The 18,945-nt window shown below is 39.1% G+C and overlaps 1 protein-coding gene across 12 annotated transcripts in view; it reads right to left on the bottom strand.

Annotated features, from left to right (window-relative positions):
• tacc2 (transforming, acidic coiled-coil containing protein 2) overlaps positions 1-18,945 on the bottom strand; it is a 79,132-nt gene that overhangs the window by 25,354 nt on the left and 34,833 nt on the right. For all 12 annotated transcript variants that reach the window (XM_073873327.1, XM_073873326.1, XM_073873315.1 and 9 more), the window contains one exon: positions 12,798-13,070. In XM_073873327.1, the coding sequence (XP_073729428.1) occupies positions 12,798-13,070 (273 nt within the window). The remainder of the gene's footprint in view (positions 1-12,797; positions 13,071-18,945) is intronic.

The following is an 18,945-nucleotide window of genomic DNA, read 5'->3' as shown; positions in this document are numbered from 1 at the left end:
AAATTCGATGGTAAACACAGCTCAGAATTAAGTTTTCAACTTACAATCTACAATGATTTTTCACATAATGTATTGACAGTACAAATCTTATTGTGAAGTGTTTTAAAATGACCATTTATATTGCTGTACAATACCTTTTGATGTGCATATCGTCCGCGGGAAGACGCGCTGATTACACTAATGTTGTGATCAATATAATAGCATACGTTTTTTGAAGGGTTACGAATCAAAACAACTCACCCATCGCGTAAAACACAAGCAGGATCAGAATCTCGGTCTAGTTAAATGTTGTCGTGAAGCTCTCTCTATCCAGATAATGCAACACCAAATTGATCCTCATTTTGTTCCAAACTCTTCTTGGGTCGTTTGGTTGGCCCGTACGCTTACAGGAGCTGACACAACCAGCGGCAGACGGTACAGAGATATCCATAAGTCCATAAGCAAGCGCAAAGTTCCGCATTTGTCCACAACACTGGCTGCGTCCGAAAACTCAAGGCAGTGAGGACTTGCCTTGCTGCCTCATGAGGACATGACTTCAGACTTGGAGGCCTGAAGGCCGCTCAGAGAAAGGCTTTCCGATGCACTTCAAAGGCAGCGTGTTTGAAATATAAACAGAGAGCGCCTTTGTGATAACTAATCACATATTTGAAAACTACAATACTAATTTCTCGTTAGAAATGAAATTAAAATGCTTAAAAAGTGAAAATATACGTTTATTTTCACTAAATTTGTGCTCTAGCCGCTTCCTTGGCCGCCATTTTATTTTTTCGAGCTCGACAGTGTTGTCAAGTGGTTTACGTCAGTAAAGGCGGTGACAAAGGGTCACATGGATATTAACGTCATTGACAGGAGACTGCACTGCCCCGTGTCAATGTTTTGGATGGAAATTTTCTCACGATTTACAAGTAGTTGAAAACATTACAGATATTGATAGTAATCAGCTGGACAAAATATATAACACTGGCCTAGTGGTTTTTGGAGATTTTACTGCAAATATCTTACAAATTGCACCTTTAATGTACATCTTATACTGTAGGTACATTTTTTTTCTAATAGTGTAAAGGAAACATCAAAAATTCCAAAATTCACACTGTCCATATTTCCTAATTTTTCTCAATTTTTCCTCAATCTGATTTTTCGCTGTGCCTTAGGAAAGACTTTGGCTATAGTCATATATCCAATTTTGCTGCATTAAGCTCTGATAAATGTATTGATGGCCTGAGTACAGTGAACATACCCAGCAAAAACCAGCATAGCTGATCATCAGCATATTTTGTGTTTAGGATGCTGGTCCTCTGCATTGAATATGCTGATGTGTTGGTGTTCCCATCAGGCCTCTCAACTAGCGCAACCAGTAAAACATCCATGGTTAACATTTTGCTGGTAAAAATGTGATTACAGGCATAAACTAACATAAAGAAACATAAATTCACATTGACCTAAGCTGCAAGGGTGATTCTGTATTTGCAATCTGCTTTAATATGAGGACACAATAATATACAATAATAAACCAAATTTAAAGACAGGCAATGCACTTATTGGAGAAGAGAGAGAAAAAAAGAAGGGGGGGGGTAGCAATACGGCCAAACCAAGAATACGTTATTTCAAAAATAAACTCCAGTCTAGTTTCCAGAGATAATATCTACAGTAGTTTTACAGTTTATGATGTGATGGCTAATGAGTTAGTTATCAGTAAATGAGCATTTAATTCCTGTGTGAGGACATATTCACATATCTTCAATGTCATTGTTGCCATGGTGACGGTGCTCTCTAGACATATGCTCCCATGCGCCAGGCAACGCACATACTGGCAACTTGCACAAAGTCTTGGCAGATATTTCCAATTTCCTTTTTTTCTTTCACAAACCCACACACACAGAAAGTCTATTAGCGCATGTACTGTAAAAATGTATACCATTTTTCCTGGTATAGGAAAATAAAAAACTTAATTTATTTCTTAAAGGTCTGCTGAGGAAATTAGGTGGGATGCTGTATCATCAAGCTTTATGTTCCCCGCGAGTGTTTTTAAAAAACAAAGAATGATTCTTCCCCATCATTGTCTGTAAAACTTCCCTCCAGATTGTGAAGAAATATAGCGTTAACACATCTTAGTTGGAAAGGTAAATCTATCCGAGCATATTTTGTTTTTCCACTGAGACCAACTGTATATTGCTAAATGTACGATGGTTGCTATAAAATGGTTGCTTTACTATAAAACGTATCAATCATTAGTGATTGTATATCCATTTGCAGGATCAATGCACAATGCTACTTTTAGTAAACATCTGCGATAAACATAAATGAAGAAGGGAAGTGTAAAAGGAGACAGAGGTGATGAGTGGGTTTTAGGGGAGTTTTTCTGCCTGGAAACAGTCAGGCTTTCTGGCACAGAACAGACACTGCTGGGCTTCAGTCGCAGACACTGCTGTGAATTTGACAACCTAAAAATCTGTTTAAACAAAATTCACCTAATTTGAAAACACAGCTATTACCCTGCACTATATATAGGCCTACTATACATATATTTTATGGATAAAGGTAAATACATGCTAATGCACTACAATACATGATCTATTCATCCTTAATATACTCTTCAACCTAAAAATAAACATAATAATACTACTGATAAAATAATATATTGTGATAGCTTGTATTTATGATAGAGCCCTGAGGACTAGTGAGTGTACTGTCAATTATGTAAGGAAACAAACTGACCAGTAGAGGGAGACCAAGTAAACCATAAAGAGGCAAAGACAAGCAGAATATTAGCATAATGAGAGTCATTCACTCTAATGAATGAATCAACTATTTTACCTATATTTATACATTTTTAGAAAGAGAAACAAAAGTATAAGAAATCCTTTACATGTACCTGCTGAACAACAGCTTTTATCCCCTTTATCCATGCCATGTTTCAACTGTTCCTAATGTTTATGCAGTGTCAGCAGTGTTTGACAGTGATAGTGTTTTGAGTAAACCATTCCTTCAATTGCCAAATTAACAAACATAATTTAAATTTAATAAACACTATGGCAGCAATTTATATAACTTCATTAAGCAGTTAAATCATAGAAAGCTATTATAGCCATGCATATAATGCATGCATGAAACAGAGAGAAAACAGAGTGAAATTCCCCCTACCTCTCTGGAGGGATAAGTGATGTACCAAATTTCCCTACCAAAATGAACACTCTTAATATTTTATGTGTTCTAGATCTCCTGCGTCATGGAGCTTTCATCAGGGTCTGAGAGGCTTTAAGAAGTGGTGAGAGACAACTAGAGTGCTGTCATACATGCATCACCTATATCATTAGCAATATCTCAAAAATATTATTCACATGGTGCTCATTTTAATCAAAAGGTTGTCAAAAGACAGAGCGGAAATGAAATTGACCAATAATCAGGGCACATGCCCTTTGAACCATGCTGTGTGCATGGCATTGACTTAAAATTCTTACAAATCTTAAAATAAGAATTTGGTATAGAACATTTTGGCAGAATATAGATTCAAACATCACATTATAATGCTGCTGAAGACAGCACAGACATTGTTTAGTCTAAAAGATTCTTGCCAAACAGTAAAACTTGAAGGACAAATCGTGCTTTAGTGCCTTGGCATTCAACCCACGACTGCTTTACGGCCGTGTTATGGCTCTGTCATAAAAAGTTTCAAGTTTTCGTTTCCATTTTATTCTTGGTCTTCTGCCACTTAATTCAGAGAGCAGAAAGAGGACAGAAATTTGGGATGAAGACAGCAAACCTGATTCATGGGTGCAGAGTGCGCAAGTGAGTACAGCAGTACAGGTCAATGTGTCCTACAGTAGCAAGTAAGGAACCCAAAGAAGTTCATCCGCAATTAATGCGGAAATATTTGAGGCAGAGCAAATTGTGTGAGGCTAAATAATTGAGAGACCAAAAAGCAAAATCAAACTTGGCTTCTGAAGCATGTATACTGTACTGTAGTTATACTGAATACCATTGTTTAAGTGGATCGAGATCACTTTGAAGCATTGTATTACACCACTGGAGAATTTGGAGCAGACACAAAGAGTTATAGATGAAGTAATAAAACATGACAGTTTTAATAAAATAATATTGTATACAGAAGCAATGATCCCTGGTTACTGAAAGACATCTGAAGCCACAGTTTCTCACTAAATATGTCTGCTGAAATCTACTAAAGTACTAAAAGGATTTAAGTATATCCAGACAGCCCAATGTACTGAAACATCTAGGGACACAGAGGAAGTCATGGTCTTAGACCATCTGTTAGCAGCCTATCACTCAAACCAACTAAATCCAACTTAACATTATAACATAGTCAAGCCCATAGTCATCCATTGTCATACTGTATGCACAAATATGTACAGTACTGTGCAAAGGTCTTAGGCCGCCACCACAAGACTTGTTGTTTTAGAAGTTTTAATGTCCATCCACATTTATTTTTTAAATCTATTTTATCAAGATAAAAAGAGAAAATACATACACACATATATATATATAGGACTAATTTTCTTAACGCATCGTCAGTGTTTAGTGTGACCTCTCTTGGCACTAAACACATCTTGAGCGTTTTTGAGCAGGATGAAGTAAAAAGAAATTAGAAATTAGGATTTCATTTTATTTAGTTTTAAGAGATCCTGCAGTTTCCTGCTATTGCTCAAGTGGAAGGGGAGTTACCCTAAAAACTTGACAAATCAGTTTATATTTATACAGTTTTAATACTATAGACATTTCCTGTATTTTCTGGAGGTATTCTATTAAAGAGACTGAGAAACAATTAAATACGATGACTATAACATTACAAAAACAACCAATCTAATTCTGGCATGGTGGCCTAAGACTTTTGCACAGTACTGTAAGTGTACAAAGTGCAAGAAAAACATTCTTAAGATTTCATTGTACCAAAGATTAGATCAGGCACCAAGCAAAACTGAATAATTGAAGATTATTAAACGATACTTCTGTATGAGCAATATATATAATTCTTCTGACTGGACCATGTGTGAATGAATAGTGGTGGTGACATTTGTTTCTATATTTATATTTCAGAAAATTCTTTATAAATCACATGAAACATGTGTGAACATAAAAATACAATGTATAAAATCATCAAGCAAACCTGGTTGCATGGCTTGCAGTTGCATGTACAAAATACTCCAATGCACAAATGTATTTATAAGCAACTTCCAAAGCCAACTTCCAACAAACTGCAGTAGTGCTGTTATGTAAGACCTCTCAAAAGAGGCTGAATGCGAGTAATTTTAGACATGCTAAAAGCTATGTTAGTCATGGCTGAATGAGCACAACTGTATGATGGTACAACACTCTGACTTTCCCTCATCTGTAGATGTGCTGTCTAGAGGATCTTTTGCATGTCCCTAACTATTATAAAATTAGGTCAATGAGGCTGAGGAATAAAGCAAAAACTTATGGTAGTAGAATGCATGCATACTGCAATACACAATGCTTTATATAAAGCCCGGGTTTTTGGCTGTCCCAGGCGAAAGATTGCCATTGTGAAACAATCGCTGCGATTTCTGTGATAGTGGCTCTTCATCGGTGGTCCTATGTCGTACAGTGAGAGAGGTTCAAAGACGAAGTTTTTCCGTTCTTGCGTCCAAAGATAGCCTACGATAGTTTTCTGACAGTGTCATTCAGCATGATCAACGCACAGTGTGTTTGCTGCTACGACCTGCGTACTGGTATTTGTTTACCATTAGCGCATGCTGGTGACGTTGCACTAACGTGTGAAACAGGCGTCTAAGCCTCCGTGTCATTACCATACAGCTTGTCGTACCCAAGTTTAAACGATCCATGTCGCACAGTGTGATATGGTAATGATCTTATAGGAGTGCAAAAATCCCATAGTGTATTCAGGGCTTAAAGGCAGTGTGTAAATTTTGGCGGAATCTAGTGGTGAGTTTGCGAATTGCAACCAACGGCTCAATCCACTGCTCACCCCTCGCTTTTGAAACTATGGTAGCCGCCACCGTAAAACATGTCATCGACGGAGACAACTTAGTAAAAAAGTTAGTCCGTTAAAGGGATAGTTCGGCCAAAAACGATAATAAACCCATGATTTACTCACCCCCAAGCTGTCCAAGTTGCATATGTCCATCGTTTTTCAGACAAACACATTTTCGGATATTTTAGAAAATATTTTAGATCTTTCAGTTGATTAAATGTAATGTTACGGGGTCCAGCCATAGTCCACGACCTTCAAGTCCAAAAAAGTGCGTCCATCCTTCACAAATTAAATCCAAACGGCTCCAGGATGATAAACAAAGGTCTTCTGAGGGTAATCGGTGCGGTGTTGTTGTAGAAATATCCATATTTAAAATTTTATTAACGTAATTAACTACCTTTCGGTAGCGCCGCCATCTTAGACTCAGGAGAGAGTATTAGCGTAGTGTACGCACTTTTCTTAGTGACGGATGACAAATTCGGAGGGCGGGGGGACAGAGCCGCAGCAGAGAAACCTCTGTACGCTGCGTAAGCTCTCATCCTGAATGCGGATGAGACTAAGATGGTGGCGCTACCAAAAGGTAGTTAATTACGTTAATAAAATTTTAAATACGGATATTTTTACAACAACACCGCACGGATTACCCTCAGAAGACCTTTGTTTATCATGCTGGAGCCGTTTGGATTTGATTTGTGAGGGATGGACGCACTTTTTTTGGACTTGAGGGTCGTGGACTGTGGCTGGACCCCGTGGCATTGCATTTGATCAACTGAAGGATCTAGGATATTTTCTAAAATATTCGAAAATGTGTTTGTCTGAAAAACGATGGACATATGCAACTTGGACGGCTTGGGGGTGAGTGGATCATGGGTTTGGTGTCGTTTTTGGCCGAACTATCCCTTTAAGGGTTTCTGAAAAAACATGGCGGCACAAAATGGCGACTTCCACGTAAGGGGACCCTCTGTGTATGTAGATAAAAACGTCTCCTTCTAGAGTAATAAAAACATAATCGTTCATTATAAAAAGGTCTTTATACACCCTTGATAATATAGTTTTGTATATTATTTTGCATTTCTGTCAAGAGATCCTTTTAAAATTACACACGGCACCTTTAAGACATTTGGGTTTGGGTTAGCAAATGGGTCATGTGTGCAATCCCAAGAATACACAAACTGGTAAGAATGAATACCTTGTAATGCACTGTAAGTCGCTTTGGATAGAGATGTGTCTCCCAAGTGCATAAATGTAATTTGTGGAGAACCAAAAGAGACACACAATGAGCTGCTCTCTTCCATATAATAAAAGTGGATGGGAACTAGGGCTTTAAAAATCTCCACAATAGCATCATTACAAGTCTATATGACTCATGCCTCATTTCCTAAATCGTCTGAAGCCATGCAATGCAAAGAATAGACTGAAAATCTTGCTGGACATTCACTTACATAAATATCCTATAAGTCCTTTGATCCTCCAATGAAGAAAGTTTTCGGGTTTGGAAACAAGTGAAGGTGAGTAAATGATGACAGAATGCTCAATTTTGTGTTTACATTTACAGAAGGATAACCAAGTAGAGTTTTCTCTATATAAAAACATACATCCACCTACAGTATACGTGTGGTCAAAAATAGCACACATTATAAATAGCCCAACTCTCTCTCTCTCTCTGTCTCCCATAATCCTTTTCCTCAAACAAATCTCTGTGTTTTGCTTCAACACCCTCTCTCCGTCTCTTTCTTTCTTTCTCTCTCTCTCTTTCCCAGTGCTGCGGCATAAGCCTCCATCCCCCACAACAACAAATGCATCTCTACCTTATTAAATACAGCCATTATGCCCCCATCCAGACGTCTGCAAGACCTCCAGACTGTAACACACACACATGTGTCTATATGCAGCACATATATATATATATATATATATATATACACATACGCCAAAGCCTTACTACAGCCAACACATGGCAAAGGTAAATAAACTTCACCTTTATGTATGACATATCACAAAGTCTAGACAATAATAACATCCACTTTGCGCCATTTCTGTCACTGGAATTGAATTGTGACCTGCTCTACACAGGGCTCGTATGCATTCAATCCCAAACCAGGTGAGCTGTACATTCAGTACCAGACACCTCCATCAAAACAACAACAACAGCGGCGACAATGAGATCATCAAGACCCCCCACCCCCATCCTACTCACATGCTTTCAGGACGCTCATGAGAGGGACAGAGGGGCTGTCCATTCTCAGCCGACTCTACGGCTCCCATCCTCTGCTATATGATATCCGTCTCCCACCTCCTCCTCCCCCCTCCTGCACCTCCTGCTCCTCCACGTCTTTCGTCCTGAGGGCTCCGGCTGCCGTCAGAGCAGAGGAATGGAGGTCGAGTGGCTGATGCGCACTGCTTTGCTGCTGGACCAGATGGCATCGGGGGCACACGGGTTACCCACACGGAGCTATCAGCATCCCTGCTGGAGCCTTTCGGTTGCTCTCTCTCTCTTGACTCACCCGGCTGCTCTACATTACAGAAGGGGGAGGCTGAATCTCTCTCTGTATCCCTGACAACAATAGAAGAGCGCTGCTAAGCCTTAAGGGTACCGATGTGGAACGGTGTGATGGCAAGTGCAGAAGAGAAGAAGGAAGTGTGGGGAAAGAAGGGAGGGAATAAGAGATGCTCCTGCTCTCTAGCAAGTCCGTCTTCTCATTGGATTGCTGTGTAGCTTAGCAAAGCAGTTTGCTGGTGGTTGTCTAACTAACCCCTCCCTCTCCCTGTTTCTCTCTGTCTCTCTCTCGCTCTCTTCAGGGACTCGACTGCTTTACAAGATGAGCGCTTTCCCCTGTCGATCTGAACTCCCTCATGGGTGATCAGAAGAGAGTACAAAAACAAAAGCCGACCCCACGCAAAACCAAAGATACTGGTTTCTCTTTCACACCAAGGCAAAAAAGGAGGCACAATAATGTAACACCTATAATAGATTCTATGTATCTAGCCAACGTTGTTATTCATTACCTTATCTATGTCTGTCTGCAAGTACTCACAATGTATAAAAATGACTCACTGACTCAATGATTAACTATTAATATATGTCCCCTATCTATCAACTCTACAATCATTGATTTCAATCAATACTCCATCAATATTAAAGATATCAAGGTTATGTTTTCACAAAACGTTCTTTACATTATGTAGGGAAAATGACTTTAATTGGGGTTTTACGGACGGGGTCACAAATGTGAGTGTGTGAGTGTAAAATAGACGCAAAGTGAAAGAAAAATAGTAAAACAAAAAACAAAGCGTTTATGTGCGTCAAGCGGAGTGCCAGTGACTCACTTAGGTCAGGCTAATCCATATTGATTTACAGTGTGAGACAACATTAGTTGTGGGAAATTGGGGCATTGGTGGGGGGGTCTGAAACACGAGGATTAAAAATCTATTGTTCATGTATGAGAAAGCAGAACAAACAGCTTTTCGACACAGATCTGCCTATTCACTTACAACGCTTGCAGTGTGGATAGAGAATAGGGATTGTCTTCATGCCCCAAGTTAAGGTAAACTTTGCTTTGTCAATAAACCTTTTGCTGATGTGACACGCATAAATTAAATAAAACCCATGCAAACATCTACTAAAGAAAAACAACGTATGTTTTTGATAACTTACAGTGGAAGCTTTACCATCAGAAATGTATCTAGCAAATCTATGAAAGTTGGTTTTCTCCATGATAAATGATAGTATTTGGCATAACAAAAATATGAGGAATAAAATGACTATTAAGGGGCGTGCACACCAAAGCTTTTACAGCAGTGGCATGTTTTAAGTTGTTTCCAATGGAAGCGTGGTGTTTTTCAAAAAAGCCAGCAGCTGGCAGTTTTTTCAGCGCTGAAACCCTGCGCTTGGCGGTTTATGCTTATATTCAGCTCGTCAGTGTCAGCTCTCACACAACCGTCAAATCACAGTGGAGGAGGGGTGGGACAAATATCACAACACCCAACCGGTGCATCGGACAACGACTGATAAACAAAGCAGAAGTATCACAGCAACCAAAGCGCTCAGCTGAAGAAAGCTGTCAGTCAGCTGAAATAAAGTTGTCTGCTGGACGTTTTCAGCCGTGTAAAAAAGTTTTGGTGTGCATGCCCCCTTACAGAGTGCATTGTAGTGAGTGAAAAAGACTGAGATTGACTGCTCATTATAAATATGCCATGATAAAGTAATTTCATTGTCAACAAGATATTTTTTCCTAAATAAAAATAATGCACAATAAATTTTCACGGCAAGAAATATTAATGGCTGGTATATTTTCTCAGAATACCCACTGCCGGCAAGTGTTTATTTAAGTGTTAAAGCTATTTATTACTATGTTTATTCCAGACCCTGTGCAGCTCTAACATTATCCAACTTCTGCTTTCATCTCAGCAGCTCCCCTAGAATAAGGACAAACCAGTACCTTAGGCAAGCAAGTTGGAAAGCATGAGAGAGTTAAACCACAAAATTTTTTTCAAATCAATTAGAATTGCAGTAATGTAAGATACAGAGTCGTGCGTGTGTGTGTATTTGGGTGGGTGCGCCCGTGTGTGTGTGTGTGTGTGCCTATGTTTAGACACAGGAAATTAAAAATTAAAATTTCAAGCGATGCCACTGAAAGAAATTGCAAAGGCAGTTATTTTTTAAAGTTAAATAACATGGACTTTTAGTATCTAGGTTTAACTTGCAGGCCCTAAGAAAGCGCAGAGCAGAAAGAGGCCATAGTCAGAGTTATCTAGTCATCGAGAAAACACAATCTGAATTGTAAATTAATCATTTGGTTTTTAGTTCATACACCATATAAACATCTTGCCCAAGTACCAGTAATGTATAACTTTACATTGCCTTCTAAAACAGCCAAAGCATTCATCTCTTAGAAGAGCATATTACATAGGTACTACGGCTGTCACGGTTATGAAATTTGGCTGGCGGTTAATTGTCTAAGAAATTGTGACGATTCTGACTAGATCTGTGACGATGCATCGTGTTTCCCATTAAAAAGACCTGTCTGAAATCGATTCTGAATCGCAAAACTTCCAATTTTGTGTTTCATGCGCAGCTTGTGCGTGAACTACGGGCTTTGATCAGTAGAAACTCCTTATCAATCTAAAATCATTACGAGTATTTACAACGAAGATATAAATATGCCTCTAGAAATTTCCTGGAATAGCGTTTGTAATGGTACTTCTTCTGTGGCACAAATGGCGTTTCTGCACGAAAGCACCCTCTGGCTTTTGTATGTGGCGGCATTTCACCGTAATTCATTAAATATATTGAGAAAACTCGCATTTGCACGATTATTTGTCACAGCCCTAATTATGACGATTAATTTAGGGCTTTGATGATTATGGGGATTAATTGTCTGTTTTATTGTTTTGCCATTTAATTCTCATACATTTTTTTCTTTGTTTATGAAATAATTTTCACACATTGTTGTGATTATTTAAATTAAATGTTTTGCAAGGTTTACCTGGCAGTAAATATTAATACACATAACACATATTTAAAAGTAATCTGATACTGTGTCATTTATACAGGTGCTGCAGCTCCCCCTTGTGTTTTTAAAGAGATATGCAATCATTGTGGTGATCTGAAATTATCTCGGTGAGATCAAACAATGGCGATGAGATGATTATTTAATCATTGTGACAGCCCTAATAGGTACTTAAAAGAAGAAGGTAAACAGAACATGAGCTTTCCTTGGTACAGTAGGTTACACACACACACACACATATATACACAAGACAGATTACTGAAACAAAACAGAATCAAACAATCACTTCTAAAACTGTGTATTTGTAATTACAACCTGCGTGCTGCAGTCGGCAGCAAAGCTCAAATGGAGACTTTGACAGGAGCACAAAGAGGACACATTCACGTCCTCTACTGTCTGACTCAAGAAATGCAATAGATGTCTGAGTCATCCGGCCCTCTTATCAAACACAACAAAGCCTCAGATAGCCATAACTTTTATAGCTATGCACACAGTTAACAATGAGTCACCTTGAACAGACACTCAACACAGGATCTTATGCTAGATCTCATTCAGTCACCCGATAAAAATCTGAGATCATACATTTACAAAAAATTTCCAAATAGCAGGGAAAAGTTTTTGTGAAGAATTTACATAGATTTTAGGGATTTACATTTATGCAGAAATTAAACATTTACTGGTCCTCCTGTCATTCCACACCAATTAAATAAGGGTGAGTTAATTTACATTATAACATCAATGCATATAGAAGCAACTTAAAGTGCATTCAATCCATACAATAAATCAATATGTGTGTTCCCTAGAAGATCGAACCCACACCCTTTGTGTGCCGAACACAATGCTGTAACGGTTAAGCTACAGCAGCAGAAACTAATAATAACAGAATTTAATTATTGAGACTATGCTTAGTGTGCAAATAATTTCAGAGAAATTGGGACAATTTATTCAAAGCCTGGAGACTTCAGGGTAAACTAATTTATTTGCAAAAGTAGTTCAGCCAAAGGGGGAAAACAGGCTGTATTGCATTATTCAGTTAAAAAGTACAGAACTGCGCATTCTGTGTACTCCTCAAGTCTCTCAGCATTATCAACATGATCAGCCCCATCAAACAAACCCTTTAGGTGCAATGCATATGAATGAATAATGTTTTACATAAATTTGAATAAAAGCAGTCTCAAGAGCTTTGTAGCAGAGAAAGAACATATTGTGCTATCAATTTAAAAATAATAAACTATATAACTCAATATAAATAAAACACCATTAGTAAACAGAAGCAAAATTAACCAGCTGAATATACAGTAGTGATAGTTATATCCTACCTGGCTGAAGGTTCACACTGCTGGAGCTGTTGGATCGGATGAGGCAGAGGAGCGACAGGGGAAGATTCAGGTAGATCAGGAGGAGCAGAAGTTGAAGGAAAGATCTGAGGCCCGGGGAGCGCCCTGTCAGGAGGGGTAGGAGGCGGAGTGGGGAACTCAACTGTGTTGTAGAGGAGGTGGGCAGGGAGGGCGGCAGCAACCACGTGCTGTGGTGGGGGTGACGGGGAGCAGAGAATGGGCTCACTTCTCTCAACAGCTTCTGTAATGGGGGACCTGTACAACAAACACACACTTACATAAACATGAACGACACACAAACACATGCAAACACACAGGGCAGGTGAGAAGTCCTGTCACCTGTGAGATGGTTCGCGTCATAAACATTCCCACAGTACCTACAGACTGATTCAATGTGCCATCACAGGCACAACGCATACAGACATCATATATAATAATCTTAATCTTACTAATTCATAATATAATTAAAAATTCCACCTCACTCACATACTATGTTGCCCATACAAGAACCTCAGCTCAATGTGTTAAAACCTGTGCTAACTTCTGAGCCAAGGACACTTATAAAATGAGGAATCTTAACAATATTAGGATTAAGATTAAAAACATTATGAAACTAATACTTGTCACATGTGATATTTTGACAAACAACATACTTAACACTAATAATTCATCTGTATAGACAATGAACTTTATTTCTATAATAAATCACAATGTCACAAATCATCCTCCTTCACTAGCACAGGGCAGGGTTAGCTGGCTCACACCCAGCTGAGCAATATTTGAGATAAAACCTAATCCAACAGGCAGCGCAGCAGACAGCCCTTCAGCTGCTCCTGTTAACAGGCGTGCCTCATGTCACATACTAAAAATACAACTCGCCCCACCGCACAGCCAAAACAACTGCGCATAGCACTGTGCTATTTTATCAGAAACACTTGTAGATGTTAAGCAGATTCGAGGTTCCTCCACTTATGTTTGCTTTCAACGTATAAGTGAGATTGTTAGCAACTGTGCGCAATATAAGCAAGGTTACCAATGTACAGGAGCTGATGTGAAACGTACACACATACTGTATAGCCGCCCTACACACAAGCACACAACTAATCTCCCACAAGCAGCTGTGTCTAGAGGAATGGATCCAGACAGGTTTTTAATAGCAAACAGACTGCAGTAAATAAAGGGGGAGCTGGTGTTTCACCAGCCGTAAAAACAACAACGACACTACTGTTAGCACAGTCGCCGTATCACAGTGTTTTCACACCTCTGTGCAGAGGCACTCCATCAAACTGACTGATAGATATATTTAGGGCATTATTGGACAATTAGGCTGTGCTTGGGTTTTATAAGCAGTGTTGAAGGGACGACACTGTTCTCTTTTGATCCCAATTATTAGGGCCTGTTGTCTCGTCTCGTAAAATTGTGAAACGTTTTGATTGAAGCCCCAATTGAAACGCTTTCTCTAAAAATAACTGTGTTCCAGTACTCGAAGTAATTGCTGTGGCTAATACTTGTTGCCACGGTAACTGTTGCCCAGTTCTTGACACGGTTTACATCACATGGTTTACAAGTCAACCCTCTCTCTCTCTTCCTCTCAATTTGAACTGGAACCAATTAAAACACTTTAAAAGGTAAGGCTTAAGCATTTTAAACTGTTTGGAAATGGCACATTTAGCTGCGCTATTTCTGCATAATGTATGACATCAGGGGAATTAAAAGGCTGGTGTACATGATGTTCTCTTTGTTGACATTGTGGTAGGCTCTGCTAAAATCAGTAAACGTGAGCTCAAATGTTAAGCAGCTGAAATCAATTTGTATATTTTATATAATTGTTGCACTTGTTGTTGGGAGTGGCAGAAGCGATGTGAAATAAGAAACACTTTAAAAATAAATGGTTGAATCCTAAAAACTACACTGTAAAAAATTGCTGTAATTATGCAGCTGGTTGCCAGTACTTTACTGTAAAAGATAAAGACTGATAATGTTTCATGTTCATTTAACTTTGAACAAACTGTTGCCCGTAAATAACATAAATGTAAAATCTACAGTAAGTTACTGGCAGCTAGTTGCCAGTAATACCCAGTAATACTGTAATTTCTACAGAAATTTTTTACAGTGATGAAATCTTAGCTGCTCAGGCATTGAAAATGTGGAAAACGTCATCCACCATATTAGTATTAGGTCACGTTCTTTCTGATCCCATTTTTTAAACCCTAGTTAGTGTGTAATGTTGGTATAATAGCATAAATAATACCTGTAAAATGATAAAGCTCAAAGTTCACTGCCAGGCGATATATTTTCTTTAACAGAATTCGCCTTTCAAAGCCTACAGTGAACGGACGGTTTGGACTACAGCCCTCTACTTCCTGCTTTAAGGACATCACTAAAACAGTTTTTTGACTAAACTCCGCCCACGGGAATATGTCAGTCGCCAGCTAAGCTAACGGCAAGCTAAGCTGCTATCGAATCACGACACACTAAACAAGCTACACAATCAGAACTCGATAAGTATTTCTGAAGGAGGGACTTCATAGAAAAAGAAAGACATCAGCCCGTTTTGAGAACAGTGAAAACAGTGGCATACAGATAAGTAAATTGTGTGGAAAAATACCGCATTTTTTTCCATGTGAAACATGAACACATGGTATATCGCGCACTGTAAACACTATCCAAGCTTTAAAAACACAGAAAGAATGGGACTTTTAACTTGTAAAGCTAGCCAAATCTAAAATCTGACTATACCCTATAAAGTTCAGGTTATAAAGTTACTAGGGCTGTGTTGAAAAAATCGATTCACCGATTCTGAATCGATTTTCATGTTAATCTCTAAAGATCGATCCGTAACTCAAAGAATCGATTTAATAATTAATAACTTAAACTTGCCGCGCCCGCGTCATTGAATTCACGCATACTGTACGCGCGAGGTGGAAGGACATTAAAACAACGAACATAGCGGTCAGTAACGTTAAGCAAGCGGTTGTTTTGAAAAATCTAGAAACGCTCAAAGCTGCGATCTACATGTAAAATAATCCACTCATAACAAATGAACGAGTTATTTGTGTAATTTTTATAATAAGCGCCATGCAGTGAATCCACCGCGGGTCTCCAGTGAAACTCTCTCTCTCATGCAGCCGGTCTCTGACGGGCAGAGGTTTCTTGAGGCGCGCGCAACGGGTCGCCAAATAAAGAGTTCTTCTTACACATAATGCTAATAGTTGTAAAGGTTTCTGAACTTTTAGCAAGCTAAGACAAAACTCGCGTTTATATCAGTGACACGTGCGCTGCTGGAGCGATGTAGTTTGACGCCTAATTTGCTTATAGTACAAACATCTTTGATCAGAAAGACGAGAAAGAGACGCAAATATTAATGTGCAATAGGAAGTAAAGAGCGTCAAGACCTTAAAACAGACTTCATCACATCATAGCACCCGTCATAATATCTATCTCTGTCTCTCATATATACAGGCATTTTCACTTTAACATTATTAACTTTAAATTGTCCATATTTTAAAACTGTGGTGAGCAGTTAAAAGCTATAGTGAGTGGCAAATAACTGCACATTTTTATAATCCAAAAAACTGAAAAACATGTATTCAATGAAATATACTGTTACCGTGAAATAAAATGACTCATGGAATAGATTTTTGGTCATTCCGTGCACCCCTATCTGGCACCATTTCGGGCTTTTTTCAAAAACATTTATCTAAATCTCGAAGATCGGATCAGATCGGATCGAATCGAATCGAACAATGATAATCGATTCAAGATCTTGAGAATCGGAATCGAATCGATTCTTGAAATTTGAATCGAAACCCAGCCCTAAAAGTTACTGTAATTCAAAAAGTTTTAATATTGTCTTTTGACCGTGCTAAAAATACATTTATATTAACAAATGAAATGACAGAAATGTATGGGCTCATGCACATTTATTGCACATCACAAGCAGCAAAGTTTGCGTAACTACACCCAGTCTATGCCTATGGGAATTCTTACAATGACTGAATTTACTCATCTGTCAACACAAATCAAATCATTATCATCAGGTGCCTGACACTGTCAAAACAATGAGCAAGCAAGCAAGCAAACTGAAGAGAGAGAATTCAGTTACTTATCCCTCCCGGACCAGTCTTTCTACTGCCCCCTTCACCACCATTGTGAGACCATCCTAAAGCATCTGTTACCCACAACACACAACTTCCACCACCATCAGTCAAAAAGAATCCTTTAAAATAGCAAAGGAAATATCGAACTCACCTCAGATCAGTACTCAGAGTCCTTCGGAAGTAAGTGTGCAACTATTTTTTAGGCACAGCACTCAAAATCCCTAGGGCAACTAGTTCACACGGTCTCACTTTTCTCCCTCTCTCTCCCTCTCTCTCTCTCATCTTATTTCTATCTGTCTGTCTGTTCATCTATATCTCTCCTCACACAGAGGAGGAGATTATATTTTCAACTGGAGCAGCCCTGATCTATGGCTTTTGTTCCAGACTGACAGGCCTCTTGGTATGACCTCATGTGAGGGCGTTGGCGCAAATAGCAAACACATATGCATGCTCAAGTGGACACGTGTACGCACACACACGCACAGTTACAGAATCAGACGAAATTCCTTTAGTACACATCTGTGGCGAGCAATATGGTGTTGAATGGGGATTCTCGGGGCAAGAGGAGGTCACAGGATCTCTTGATCTTTCACTGTGGCTCCAGTATGTTAAGCTAACAGCTCTGACTGACAAGCAGCAAGTGCTTCAGTTTTATCTGATGTGTGGCTGCTAAAACCAAGCAGATATAGACTGAAGAGAGGGTGGGGAATATTATAAAATGGATAGTTTTTGATGTGTTTGATGCTGATTGGTCAATAGCTGTGGTTTGTTAATGATAAGCTTTGATCTCTTCACTGGGCTATTTGTGCATCCATTGTATCATTCAGTTACTGCTAACCATAGACTGTAAAAAAGGTGGACGATGCGACGTCGCCTCCCTCCATTGTAATAAATGGAAGCCAAAAATGTCCAAGGCATAAGAAAAAAATTTGTTTGGTTCCGGTTTCCGACCGACCCTGCCCATTTATGTGCGACCCAAATTTATTTTATGAGCTTGGGGAAGAAATAATACACATTAAATAAATACACAAAAACTTTGAGGCGAACTATAATTTACCTTTTAGTACAGCACCGTTTTTGTAAAGCACGCGATGCAACGTCCTCTACCAATGCTAAAAACAAGGCAGCTATACGGTCGTTAACACAATCGTTCACACATCGTTGTCGTCACAAAAGCACTGGTAACTTTTGGTGTGCATTCGAGATGCTTTTTCGTGCACAGCAACGTAATCTTTTGCGCCCGCCGAAAGTTGTAACTTACAGACCAAAAAAGACGAGCTGAACAACGATATGCAAGTGGGCTTTTCTCTTCCAGAGAGGACAAACCAAGGCTCATTTTTGCGGTCAGAAAGTGAATTATAATATTTGAATTTATGGTATTATGACCAGGGCTTGACATTAACACCCGCCAAATGCGGGTAGATTTCGGCCGTGGCGGGTAAGACAGCCAATCCCACTAGCCACTTTGCCAGGTTGAATATAATTTTTTAATTGTAGTTTTCTTAAAAGTTATGCGAAATGATAAACAATATGCAATGCGACAACTTCCATGAGCACTCTGCACCCAGCGCAACGCAAAGAGACCGTTTGTTGAGAGACGCGCACGCGATCAGCGGGGCGTTGCGGACCAAAGCGTCACCTTCCAGAGAGCGCGCAAGAGCTGATGGATTTGCGTATGCACAAGAGGACGCAGTCTGAGCGCATACACACTTCGGGAAAGATAAAACAATTGCATGGAAGTGATTGATTAGATATAAATTGCGTGCAAACTCTCAGGGCAAGAGCGAAGAGAAATTCAGCGCATACCTGAATGCACACGAAATCAAAGAAAACCCGCCAGCTGAGAGGTTTGCGCATCATTTTAATGTTACAATAATGCCCTCTCAACATTTGTCATTAAAAAGTCTTAAATCACTTTTATCAGTAACCATAATCAAGCTTATAAAATACAAATGCATAAACTAGCTGACAGTAAAATTAATGTACATTTCTTGACAGTATTTACTGCTGTTGTTAATAAATATTTAAAG

This window comes from Misgurnus anguillicaudatus, chromosome 11, assembly GCF_027580225.2.
Source record: "Misgurnus anguillicaudatus chromosome 11, ASM2758022v2, whole genome shotgun sequence".
In the NCBI taxonomy this organism is placed as follows: domain Eukaryota; kingdom Metazoa; phylum Chordata; class Actinopteri; order Cypriniformes; family Cobitidae; genus Misgurnus; species Misgurnus anguillicaudatus.
The sequence above is the reverse complement of the archived record's forward strand: the minus strand, read 5'-3'. Positions and strand labels throughout refer to the sequence as shown.